This window comes from Leuresthes tenuis, unplaced genomic scaffold (genome assembly GCF_036924035.1).
Source record: "Leuresthes tenuis unplaced genomic scaffold, fLeuTen1.0.hap1 SCAF_18, whole genome shotgun sequence".
Taxonomy (NCBI): domain Eukaryota; kingdom Metazoa; phylum Chordata; class Actinopteri; order Atheriniformes; family Atherinopsidae; genus Leuresthes; species Leuresthes tenuis.
The window spans coordinates 4,737,526-4,750,457 of NW_027325372.1; the positions used below are offsets into that span (position 1 = coordinate 4,737,526).

A 12,932-nucleotide genomic window follows, 5' to 3' on the forward strand; every position below is an offset into this window, starting at 1 on the left:
TAACCTTTGTTATGTGCATTCTCAGGCTTGAAACTGCCCCACAGCGCTCAGAGGCTGACATAGCACAGTTCCTTATTTTGTTTTCCTGCCCCGCACCGCACTGTTTTGCTTTGTGAGCTATTGATGGCGTCTTTGTGGCCTCTTCAACATGACATCCAATTCATGCGTTTGGCTGTACATGTAGTGGGTTCACACTTGGGTTTGTTTCTATGACGGTGGTGTTTTATCCCACAACTGTAGGGGGAGCCAAAGACAATGGCAAAGGCAAAAAATCACACGATCTTTTGGATTTCAGGCCTGCAACTCATTCCAAAAAACGTTGGGGTAGGTGCTATTTAGCCAAGTAATGCTGCACAGTAGTGTGGTGCTTAGCTTCCTGGTTTGAATCTCTGCTGGCGCCTTTCTGTGTAGAGTTTGCATGTTCTCCACATACATGTGTGGGTTCTCTCCACAGTCTAAAACTAAGCATGTTAGGTTAATTAGTGTTTCTGAATTTCTGGAGTGAGTGTGAGGGTGCACCAGCCCCTGTGACCCTGGCCTGGATAAAGCAGGTTGTGAAACTAGATGAATGGATAGTGATGTTATTTCAGCACATGATTTTGTAATCATGATTTGGTACAAAAGAAGTAAAACAGATTTTTGACAACAAAAATGTGTGAAAATCATTGAAATGTATGAAAACAATGTTTCTCAAATAAGTATTACATATTTCCCCCTCTACAGTGCAGCATATAATTAAGAGATCATTGAAATCTGCAGGGATTTATGTGAATAAAGGGCAAACCTAAGGTCTTTATTCAATTCTAATATATTCTAAAAATACATGATGTGCACGTACGTCACAATAAATCTCCACACAAACAAGATGAGCACCAGAGATCCATCAGTAGTGCTGTTTTGATTTGTTTCACTGTCAGACTAAACTGCCTCATGGTAATGTGTATAAGGCACTTTTCACATGCTATTTATATGCATTTTAAGCTTTTTACTTGTCATTTTACGCTGTTAGTCGGGTTATTGTGATCATACAGGGCAGGGTGTCATCCTCTCAAAATAAATAGTGTCAGAAAAGCTCAAAACCACAAAAAAACACACACAAATAACATTTGACATGACTTTCCATGCAATAACTACGCCTTTTATGACACAATCTGGACAGGGTCGTGACAGATCCTGGGACAGAGGGACAAACAATGCTTATTACGCTTGCTTATATAGGCAAAATGCTTGTTTGGCGCATGCCTAAATAAGCACCTACGTCTCAGCAACAAGCTCAAAAAACACAACCAGTAAATTAGCGATTTAGAATTTAAAAGGTTAAAAAAACAAGCCCAAAGTGGCTCATGATTCATGGACCTGGACACGGTTACAGCTTTATTGGCCCATTAAATTCAACCACCATCTTTGTCCCAGCTTACATATACGTGTTTTTGACCAAAGTTTGGTGAACGCTGTGATGCTTTGGACTGTGTGAGATCTTCTTACATTTAAGAAGAGCTGAATTCACTGCACAGATGTGGTCTTTAATGTGGCGGCCATTATAAAACCAGGATTATATTAGAGCACGGCAACAGCCTGGAAATGTTCTCAGTGATTGCAAATTGTCTCATGCTCTTAATGGACTGATTTTAATCACAATTTCTGATGCAAAAGAAACAGTAAAAAATGTTAACGAAAGCAACTTTTCTTGGGAATTCTGCTATTTTAACAAACACTTTAATGTTTTTACAGAAAAGATGCAAAAAAGCAAAAATCTGGAGCATCCGCGGAGCACCGAGGTCCATTTTAGTCAAGGTGAGCATAAACATGCAGGATTGATTTGATCCTCAAAGGCATTATCTGGGTATGTTAATCGAGCTTAATCGAACACAATAATTACTCTTTTTTTCGTGTCTTGCTCACAGATTCCTCCACATTCATTAACGTGTTCTTCCTCTACTTGTGTGTTATGGTTTTAATACTCTCCTGTGTAGCACCCACAGGCCATAGACATAAAGGGTTCATTCTGAGGTATAAAAGACAATTGATTCATTTTGCAAAGTGAAAAAATCATTTAGAAACCCTGTTTTTAAGCATATTTAAGCATGTAACTGTGCTTTATATTAACACTGAAATAAAAACACCATCTGATGACATCACTTTTCTTGCAATTTCACAGTTTTATTCATTGGAGTTAATACAAAGGAAAATTCAGGACCAACACATATTCATCACTTATCTACAACATCAAATATGCAAGAATGTGCAACATGGAGGAACTGAACATAATTAAAGACATTAAATTAGAGAAGAACTGCAGAAATACATATTGTGTATTGTTTAGAGGGGAGAAAGGAAACATCCCCATATGAGATCTACATGTTTCACGATAACAACTGTTAAACTAATGCACAGGACGTGTTTTATTAATTGAAAGTTACATTTATGTTCACTTTGTAGTGGACAGACTGCAGTCTATGTGTAATTAATATTAAGCTTTAGAAGTTTAAACGGTTGCAATGAGGATTGTAATCACAGGTTGTCTGGATGCTTTCTCTCATGTTTTCCACTTTTTACTCTTTCATTTGATGCACCAAAAACAACTCAGACAGCACACATGCACAGGTAACAAGGTTATAAAACCAAGCAGGGGATTATGAATCATTTAATGTGGGGCAATGAGGCATTAGAATTACACCCCCTGTGCGCTGACTTTGTGTAAGGGTACCGTCGGGTGTCACTGCATTAACAGAATGAAGGGTCATGTGGAAAACCTCAGAACTGCCGGGGGATGAATTGGCCTGATCGGGTCCTTATGTTAAAGGCTCGTACTGAATCAGACGAAGAGCGTCTTCGTCGTTCAACAGTCCTTTGATGAACTCTGCCTCTGTGACTTTATCTGGATGGAGAGGAAAAAAAAGGTTTATACCAGAACATGAAAATATGTTTCCAACAGGGAGATGTTGTGGACACGTAGAAGTAATAATGTGGAGTCTTGGCAGTTAATTTGATTGATAACAAGCAACAATGTCCCGATCTGTCTTCCTCACTTCCTCACTTCCTCAGTCTCTCTTCAGTCCGGTCATCAGCTCCACTCCCTTCACCTGAGAGTTATTTCCCTCAGCTGCCTTCACTCACCAATCACCCTCCCCTGTATTTAAACTCCTGGTTTCATTCACTCTTGGTCAGATCCTCTGTTCTCTTCAGGTCGGCCGCCCAAGTTGCAGCTGTTGCTACTGCTTCTTGGTTTTGTTTCCCCAGTTTGTTCTCGTTTAGTTTTAGTAAATCGGTCTAAATTTCCTCTACCTCTGGTTTTCAATCTGTGTCTGCACCTGGGTCCTCCTTCCTCGCCACCTCCTACATGTGACAAACAATCTGTTTAGCTGAGCTACATCTGCTGTAAAACCAGTGTAATGTAGTCTAATTAGGGAAACTCATTGCTCATTACATGTGTTGGACACTTAACTGCTTACAATCAATTAACCAAGTGCATGTGATTAGCAGCACTGGGCTGCTACTTACCTTCTTAATTCCTGTGAAAACAGGAAGGGGCTAATGTAGTTTTTCACACACTGCTTCCTCAGTTTTTGTTAAGCAGGTGTTTTCTTATATTATATCCTGATGCTTAAAACTTTAGAGGAGGAGAAAGGTTTGCTTTCTGTTGTACCAACCCCTCAGAGCAGGACAAGTCATAAACATTTCAAATTAGCTTTAAGAGAAATGACTCAAAGATATCGTTAAGCATGCCTGCAGCATGATAAATGATGAAGACAGTGTAATGTAGAGTGGTTGTCTGCATCCACATTATTTTATCTCACCATAGTCGCCCTTCTCAAATGCTTTCCAGAGTTTATCTGCCCGCTTCTCAGGTGTGTTTTCATCGTCTGGCAGGTCCTCCACTTCATCTTTGGGAATAAGCTTGAAAATTGACTGTTGACACAAAAAAACAGTCAAACATGGAGAGTTTTGTTAACTTTTGGTTGGCAACATTTCAGCTGTCCCATTGCTTACATTATTTTCTACATATTACTCGGGTATAATAGCTGAAATCCATGTGACTCCTACGGCTATAACTCTTATGAATATATAGGGTAGTGGAACCATCACTCTCTTTAATTACAGGCGGTGTCACATCTGATCATCTACCTTTTGACAAAAACAGCAACATGTTGCTTTTGTTCTCTGGATTAACCCAGCAGCTCTTTGTTCTGTGATTACACAAACTCTTATCTTTTAGATTAAAATCAGGTTGCTATAAATACACCTATCAGCCACAACATTAAAACCACTGACCACTGACTGAGTAAAGTAACACTGATCATCTTGTAAAATGTTCTGCTGGGAAAACCTGCATCCTGGTGCTCACATGGATGTTACTTTGGATGTTACGCCGCTGGCATGAGCACAAATCATAGTTGGGTTAATGTCTATCTTAACCTTAAAATTGCATTCATACACCCAGGAGCCACTAAGGACATTCTTTTGGACCACATGAGCATTTTACAGGTCTTATTACTGTGGAGGAAATAACCCATAGTTCATAGAAATCTTTTTGTAGCTCTTCCAGCAGGTGAGGAACAGTCTACAACGTTATTGTATTGTGATTGATCCAGACAATGAACGACTCATCACGTCTATGTGCTGTCAGGTCACTTCAGCGTCCCTATTTATGGTCCATTGCAACCAGATAAAGATTCCTTAAAGAAATGAAAGGCCCCTCAACCAGCCCTTAGAACGGCCTGAAATGTTTTAAATAATCCTGTTCAGTCTTAATTTTATATAGTTTGTATGCCACCATTTTTCTTTGTATGTAGAAGTGATGAAATTGAATTAGAGCACTCTGTCCTCCAAAGTCTGTGTTGAATCGTAATCTAAATCTGATCCCTTGTTTAGAAATAGATTACTTTACAAGGATAATACCATGGCTTTTCATTCTTAAATGAAATACAACACAGAGTTGAGATCAGAAATAGTGAAAGTTGGAAACTTTCTCACGTTTTGTGGTACCCTGATTGCACTCCTGATCACATGTACACTGCCCAGCAAATATCAGTCACCGAGCTTACTCTCTGTCTGAATGTTGGACATCCATCCATCTATCTATCCATCTATCCATCCATCCATCCATCCATCCATCCATCCATCCATCCATCCATCCATCCATCCATCCATCCATCCATCCATCCATCCATCCATCCATCCATCCATCCATCCATCCTAACCCAATCCCAAACTATTTTACCCACCGTTTTTACAACCTACTCATGTTTTTTAGCTATACTTTTGATACAAGTTAATTTCTTTAACTTTGTTGTCCATTGCAGATGATACAGCCTCAATATGAAGTGTTTTGGATGGTAATTTCATTACCATGAGAGATGGGAAACAAAACATCCACATCGATAGCATACAAACTGTGTGCTACAGAGCCCATGAATGGTAGGATGAGAAGGATACTATGTTCAGTAATCCATCATATTTGCCATCCATATCCATATATTTGCAAACCAAACACACTGAGTCAAGCATCTTTACCAAGAGTGCACGGACGGGCGCTGATGTGTCCATGGACTCGACTCTGTTGTAGAGACTTTGCTTATTATGCCTGCACAAGTCACAATGCACTCTGATTTAAACATATGTAGTTCACTCCCTTTAATACAGGAAAACTTGTATTTAACTTTGAATTTAAGTTGCCATGCCGCCATGTTATCGTACTCCAAAGTTGCTGAAAAAGGACTTAAAGGTCTATGATAGGAGAGTCTCATTTCAAATTCGGTTCTATGCAGATGATCCCTTTGTCTATAATTTAGTTTGCATTTTCTATTCACGGCTCTATTTTCTTAGCAAAAAGTCTCCAAACAGGAAACGCTTAACTCTACCTTCGGACAGGCACCAAACACTGAAGCCAAAGAGTGTCCCCCGTCGTCAAAACTCACCGTACAGATATCTGTAACCTCTGACTTGGTGATGTGTCCGTTTCTGTCCACATCAAACAGCGAGAAGGCCCATTCCAGCTTCCTGTGGGTCTTCCCTGTTGACGTCATGTGGAGAGCAACGATGTACTCCTTGAAGTCCAGTGTGCCGTCATCATTTGTGTCGAAGGAGCGAAACACATGCTGGGCGTATGTATTGGCATCACAGTCTGGGAAGAACTTGCTGTAGATGTTTTGAAACTCCCCTTTTGTGATACGGCCTGATGGGCACTGCTTCTTGAAGTTTTCATACCAATGGTAAATCTCATTCTCTGTAAACTTGGTGGTGAGCTTCAGGTCCTCAAGGATCTCCTTGGACACGGCGCTGCTCCTGCTGTTACCCATTACTGAAGGTGTTGGTAAACTTTTAGAGAACAACTTCAGGAATTGTGTCTTCTGCTTTGTAAAGGTGGTAAACAGAATGCTATCCCTGTTATATGGCTGCTGTACTCTTGCTGTTCCTGGTCCTGACCCACACCTGCAAATGCTGTGAAAAGAGCAGAGCCAATTGGTAAGCTCATTAACATCCTTGCACTTTGGTCACATTTTAGGTGCTGGTTTATCTCAGGGGGAAGTCCTGTGCATCACACAGTTTTAGCATCTCTCTACACCTTGGCCATTTTAGAATCAAGCTGCCTTGTGTTTGGCACATGAGACGGAGAAGAGACTTAAGAAAGTGTGATTACAGGCTCATCAGTGCTTTGGTGAGAGGAGGACAATCACATTTTATATTCTCCCTAACTGCATCCCACAAATCCTGGTAATAAAATACAATCAACCAAGATATTACCCGACTGATACTGGTAGATACACAACATCGGAGATTTAAATAAAATACATTGTGTAAACAATTGTTCGGTAAGAATTCTGTTCTCACATTTATTTCTGGGGCACAAAATCAATCCAAAACATATGAGTGTGAACTGTCATTTGATTTAATCCCTTTATTTGTCAGGTACAGAGTGGATGAAGTGAATAAAAGTGAATAAAAGTCTTCAGCTGCTTTTTAAAGGAATCGAAACAATGAAACAAGAAATGTGCATTCCATAAGTGAGGTTCAAGGCCCTGAAACGATCCGTCCGGGTTATAAATCTGGGTCTGCGGGACAGCTATTAATCCCTGATTACATGACCTGAGAGTTCTAGTTGAGTACAGCTTTAACAATTCAGAAATATGTTGAATTCTAAAATAAACTGGTTATCATTGGCGAGATAAGGAACAGGAGTCTATTGGCTCCAGTTAAGGGTCTAGCTGCAGCATTTTGAACAAACGTGATGAATGCCTTGAGTAGGCAGAGTAATTTGTAGGTAGGTTTATCACCAGAGACACTCATGAGAAGACAAGGTGCAATTTAACTGCAAAGGAACTGAGAAAAAATCTACTTTTTGCTAACAGAAACTCATAAACCTTCAGTACTGCGATGTACCAGGAACAAACCAAAGTTTAAGGTGTCAGGTCCTCAGAGATATGGCCAAAGATAAAGACGGCTAAAACACCACAGCTGAGTAAGATTTATAGAATAAAACATCAAGACTGATGTCCTGAAACCGATTAAATGAAAGTGACTCTAGATGTATCAGATTAATGGACCTGTGCAGGATCCTCGGGGCTCAGGTTAGAGTCAGGCACGCACCAGGGTGGAGGAGTGACACTGTTAACGGGCAGCAGTCATTACAGATGAGATAGTTGGACCTTTCAGACTATAGAGGAGCTGATAACCAAGTCCAACATGCTGCCAGTTACTGGACAATTCTGTCTTCCAACTGTCTACAACATTCAAGCAAACCGTGATCTTTATGCATAACTACATGACGACAACAACTCCACTCCTCTAGTCAGCAAATACCTCCGATGACGGAACAATGACCTCCTCACTTGACTTAAATTCAGATGAAAACTTTTCAAACGCAAGATCTACAATAACGGGAGTCAGCGCACGTCTTTGAACAGCATCTAAGAGGCTGTGCCCACTTGAACTTAATATTGATCTCTAACAGATCAAGAAACTGAACGAACTCCGTCGATAGTTTTCTAGTTCTTAAATAATTCCACATGAATAATTACTCAGTGCCAAGCTGTGCGTGCCTGTATGTGTTCCCCAAAGTTAGTTTCCCTGTGCTAAACGTTCAGCTTTAGAGTTTAATAACATTGGATTTTCTGAAAGATTTTTCATTGGAAAAATTAAAAGTCATGGACATAAAATGCCTAAAAATGTCAAGTTATTCTTGGTTCTCACTTACAAATAAGGATTGTCACAGTAATTCAACTTCTTTTTTGGCTTTTTCTAATTGTTTTTACCCAAAAATCACTGTGGATAGAATGATTTCTTCTCACCAAATGAACATGGATGAACACAATGTCTATTTACGAGGCATCTGAAGCTCGAAAGGTTTGTGATTTTAAGCAAAGTGGTGCAATAACCAACCCAAAACAACAACTTCACAACTGGGATTTCTTCTGTAAGTGACCTAAAAATGGTAAAAAAAAATGGTTTGTTTTGAACGTTAACTAAAGATCTTATGTGTCCCAGACAGAAAGCAGTCCAGAAACAAGGAAGTTTTATATCCGCTCTGTTATTGTTCTTTTTATATGTTGAAAACCATGAAAAATATTACAAAACATTTCCTACTCCCACCTCCCTCTGTACATAACACGGCATTTTTACATTTCCCTGTTAACACAAACTGGTTCAGTTTAAGGTTAAAGTTTTGGAAATGCCAAGAAAGACAGTAAGTATTATCCTTAACATCAACACTTATCAGCACGGCTGTGCGGGTCCTACCTGTGTGATCAGCCGAGGAGTTCAGGGCAAACAGTGACGCTCAGCCTGGGCGCAGCAGAGGGAATCTGCTGAGTTACAGTAATTCAATTAAACTGAATCCCCCGGAGGCGGAGCCACCGCAGCGCTCGCGTGAACCCCCGAGCGCCTGCTCGTTCACTTTTTTTCCTCGTGTAGAGAAGTTCCTCGCATTTATTTTTCACGAGCTGCGTTCCATCTCGATGTAACAAAGGGCTGATTTGGGTAGAAGATTTGACCTGGACGTCAAGGCCGCTTTAGTTTGACAGAAACTAACACGTGAGGATGGATTGAAAATGTTATATTTTGCGTATTTTCAGAAATAGAAACAATTAAAAACCAATCGTTTTTATCAATAATGTCAATACATGTTTGATTTGGTTAAACTACCAATAAAACTTTACTCAATGTCATTTCCACAGCTAAAATAACCGCTTTGTTAAAGAATGTCTCAGATTTGTTTGCGTCTCTGCACCACTTAAATGCAATTCAATAATAATTATAATAACAATAATAACGGCGGAGTCATAAATTCTACTTTTACCAGTTATTTTCTAATTCTGTTCATGTTAATAACTGAGGTTTTCAACTGGACTTAATTATGTTTATTTTAGGTATTTTACTACCATCTTGTATGTTATTTGAGTGCCTCAGTTAAAAACAAGGAGAAGCAGAAGTTAGTGTTTAATAAACTTTATACTTAGCAGCTTTAATACAAAATTATCAGTTTACTGGTCAGTTCACTTTTGTTCTTGTACCTTCGGGAAGGCCATGACTCAACTGTTCTTATCCAGATGCTGGGAGGAAAGTGGCTCTGCTGGGGTCAGTATGAGATTTAGATGAGTGTTAACAGCTGAATCCACCAAATACTTTGCTGTAACTGAACATTTGCACATAAGGAAACCCACATCTCTCTCTGAGCAGGTGTGGAGCACCTCTTTTCTCAGAGGTCTCCACGTCGATGTCAAACATTCACGAAACATTTTTGACTTTTTAAATCCAGAGTGTGTCCTGAACCACTGATTCAGTTCTTTCAGTCAGGGATCCACTCAGCTCAGAATCTGAGCCCTGTTATGTATCCCCACCACAAACAACAGCCTGCAGACCAACTGTCTCATGAAACCTGATTAGGATCTGCAGCCCTTCTCTGCATTCACAAGACGATGGATGCACTCTTAAACTCTCCTCACAAATAGCTCGTCTCTCTTCTGTAGTAAACAACCCAACTTAATCCTGTGATGATGCACAAAGGCCTGACCTCAGTTGATTCTCTCCCTCTCAGCACCACAGCTTCACAGGTGATTTGGATTTTCCCATCTGACAGCAAAGGCTTTTCAGAGTGCACCCCCGAGGCAGGAGAGGCAGAACCTGTATGACCTTTTGATCCACTGAGACCTGAATAAACATAAGAGCATTCCAGATCAGCAAAGCTAATCTGAGACAATCATTTATAAAGCCACAACAAAGAAACATTTGAACCAGACAGGTTTCTGTTGACTGGTTTGAGGTGAATAAACATGGCTGCATAGTGTCAGAAAGCGGTGGTAAAGGCTGCTTTGATTGTGGTTGGAAATGAAAGATGGATCATAACTGGAGAGACACCATTTTAATCAGAAGTTATTTCAGTTCTCCCAAAATGTGCATCAAGTTTAATTCAAAACAGGCAAAAAAATACAAACTTTTTTCTGCATTAGTGGAATTTGTTCTTTGATTTTTACCATTTCTCATTCACATTTTCACATTCAGAGTGTGCATCCCAAAAAATATGACCTCTTTGTTAAGTTTCATGAAATTTGGTTTGGTTTTGGTTAATCTTGGTTTATACAAGCGAACAAACACAACATGTCCACTGAGAGGCGAAAAACAATGATTATCCCGTTAAAGTGTGGATGGAAAGTAAATATTCTGTCTTTAAAGTTGTTGTGTTGGGAGTAGAAAAAAAGGGACAAGCATCAAAGTTTGAGCAAGTTTGACAAGCAGGATGATAGCTTTTCCACAGCTGTGGCTCTTGTGGGATGTTCCTGATCTGCAGTGGTCAGGACCAACTAAAAGTGGTCCAAAGAAGGAAAACCAGTGAACCAACCACAAGTAACAAGGCTCATGGATGCATGTGAGAAGCAAAGACTGGTTAGAAGGTTAAAAATCTGCACCAAAAGCACTTACAACATGCTCGTCTGCAGCAATGGAAGAGGATGTCCTTGTGGGCCTCATGGGAAGACATGACGCACTATGGGAAGAGAGCAAGACAGCAGGGACAGTGTGATGCTTCAGACAATGTTCTGTCATTTGTGTGGCTGTTGTTTTAACACATAAAACACTTACCATGGAAACCGTATTCATTTTCCAGGTGTGACCTCTTCCAGCAGGACAGTCAGCACTGCCACACTGCAATAATGGTTCCAGTATGAAGTGTTTTAAGTGTTGACTTGACCTCCAGATTCTCCAGATGTGAAGTCCTACAGAGCTGGACCAAGAAATCCAACCTATGGAGCTCCCACCTCACAACTTAAAGGGGAACTCCGGTATTTTTAAACCTGGACCTTATTTCTGGCATGAAATACATTTGATTTGCCCCGTTCACTCCATTATATGGATCGCGAGTTATCTAAATAGCTTCCGAAGGACGCCGATTTTCGCCAAACTGTTCTCGGTGAGTAGATAAATGTGTTTCATGCCAGAAATAAGGTCTAGGTTTAAAAATACCGAAGTTCCCCTTTAAAGGACTAAAATGTTCTGTGGTTGACATCACAGCAGATCTTCCAACCTCAAGTGGAGTCCATGCCTCAACCAGTCACGGTTGCTTTGGAGTTAAAGGGAGGGTCTACACAATATTAGCCGAATGGTCGTTATGTTTTGGCTGGTTGGTGAACATCTGCCTTGGTGGAGGAAAAAGCAAGCAACCGCCTGTACAGTGGAAACATGGGGCCAACATGGAGTCCACTTAAGGCTGGCTCTGAACATAAATTAGTCCCTGTTTACCTTAAACCTCATCTTCATCCTTCCTCTGTTACAGTAAGGACTTTCCCGTCAGGTTTCAGATGTGGTTTTACGTCACTGGCTCTATAGAAACATCTTTCACTCTCACAGTCAACAATCTTACCTCTAACCTATGACCTGGTTTAGACTGAGCTCTAGGAAAGGGAATCCTTTGACCGAGGGAGCACGGGATTAAAAGGGACGAAGACGGGGAGAGACGCCCTGAAGGTGGAGATGCTGGGCAGCTTAAGGAGGATTTGGCAGCTGCCAAGCGCATAGAGACCCATGAAAAACCGGAGATTAAAAGTTTTATCAAAGCTCTTTGGCCAGACATAAAGGTACCTATCTAAAGAAAAACATTTTGAATCTGCAACCCTATTAGTGGCATCACTGAAGGTGCCAGACGTCAGCTAGAAGATACAGAAGAAGAAGACAAACAAGTGAGCCCCGCATCACTGAAGTTGTGATTCAAGCACGGTTTGTTGTACAAAAGCTTTAAGTGTTGACTTGGCCTGGACAAACAAATCCAATCCATAGAGGTTCAGCATGACTTTTTCAGCATGAGGTGGGAGACGAATCAGATTGGGACGTTTCCGTCTTTGCAGGGAAAGAATTTGGCTCCAGGCTTGTTCTTTCTTCACTTTCCTATTTTCTTTTTTGGACGCTGCCAGTGACGTAGGTTCACAACTGTGCTAAAAAACCTTTAAAGCAGTGAACATGATCGAAGTTGTGCTTTTTGAAGTTTTTAAGTGCAGTTTGAGGTTCATGGTCATCTAAACCTTTTTGCAAATAAATACCCTCTGTGAGGTTAAAAACTTATTCAGTAAATTGTGTCTCAACATATATTACCAAAAAAGGGCCAAAAGGAAAGCTTTGAAGCAAAAAGTAATCATGTTCATCACAAATTGTGTTAAAATCTTCGGTGAGACGTTCGGTTTATACTGCTGTAATACTCCCTTCTCACCACTAGAGGTCAGTATGCGCTTCACGGCAGATTTCCCACTGAATACAGAGTCGGATACTATTCATGATTTATACCAAGAAACTAGAAGGTGAAAGCACACAAGCTGTTAAACTAACTAGTAAATAGCTCGTTCTCTTGCGACAGTAACATCACATCTCTGCTCTGAACCTACTCATACAGACCACAGGTGGATTGTTGTTGTGTGTCCTGCTTTCAGGGTGAGAATAAGTATCTAATTATT

General features: G+C 40.4%; 2 protein-coding genes across 2 annotated transcripts in view; both read right to left on the minus strand.

Annotated features, from left to right (window-relative positions):
- LOC140274630 (DLA class I histocompatibility antigen, A9/A9 alpha chain-like) overlaps positions 1 to 12,932 on the minus strand; it is a 424,015-nt gene that overhangs the window by 185,040 nt on the left and 226,043 nt on the right. The gene's annotated exons all lie outside the window — the stretch shown is intronic.
- On the minus strand, positions 2,150 to 6,418 carry LOC140275049 (visinin-like). The gene is made up of 3 exons (XM_072370439.1): positions 5,919 to 6,418; positions 3,798 to 3,909; positions 2,150 to 2,878 (listed from the first exon to the last, which is right to left on the minus strand). The coding sequence occupies exons 1-3, from the start codon at positions 6,297 to 6,299 to the stop codon at positions 2,793 to 2,795; spliced, it is 579 nt and encodes a 192-aa protein (XP_072226540.1). The 5' UTR covers positions 6,300 to 6,418; the 3' UTR covers positions 2,150 to 2,792.

Coding starts and splice junctions, on each gene's coding strand:
- LOC140275049 (XM_072370439.1), bottom strand. CDS start 6,299: ATGGGTAACAGCAGGAGCAGCGCCGTGTCCAAGGAGATCCTTGAGGAC. Junction 3,910..5,918: donor AGGTTACAGATATCTGTACG/GTGAGTTTTGAC, acceptor TTGTGTCAACAG/TCAATTTTCAAGCTTATTCC. Junction 2,879..3,797: donor ATTTGAGAAGGGCGACTATG/GTGAGATAAAAT, acceptor CTCTCCATCCAG/ATAAAGTCACAGAGGCAGAG.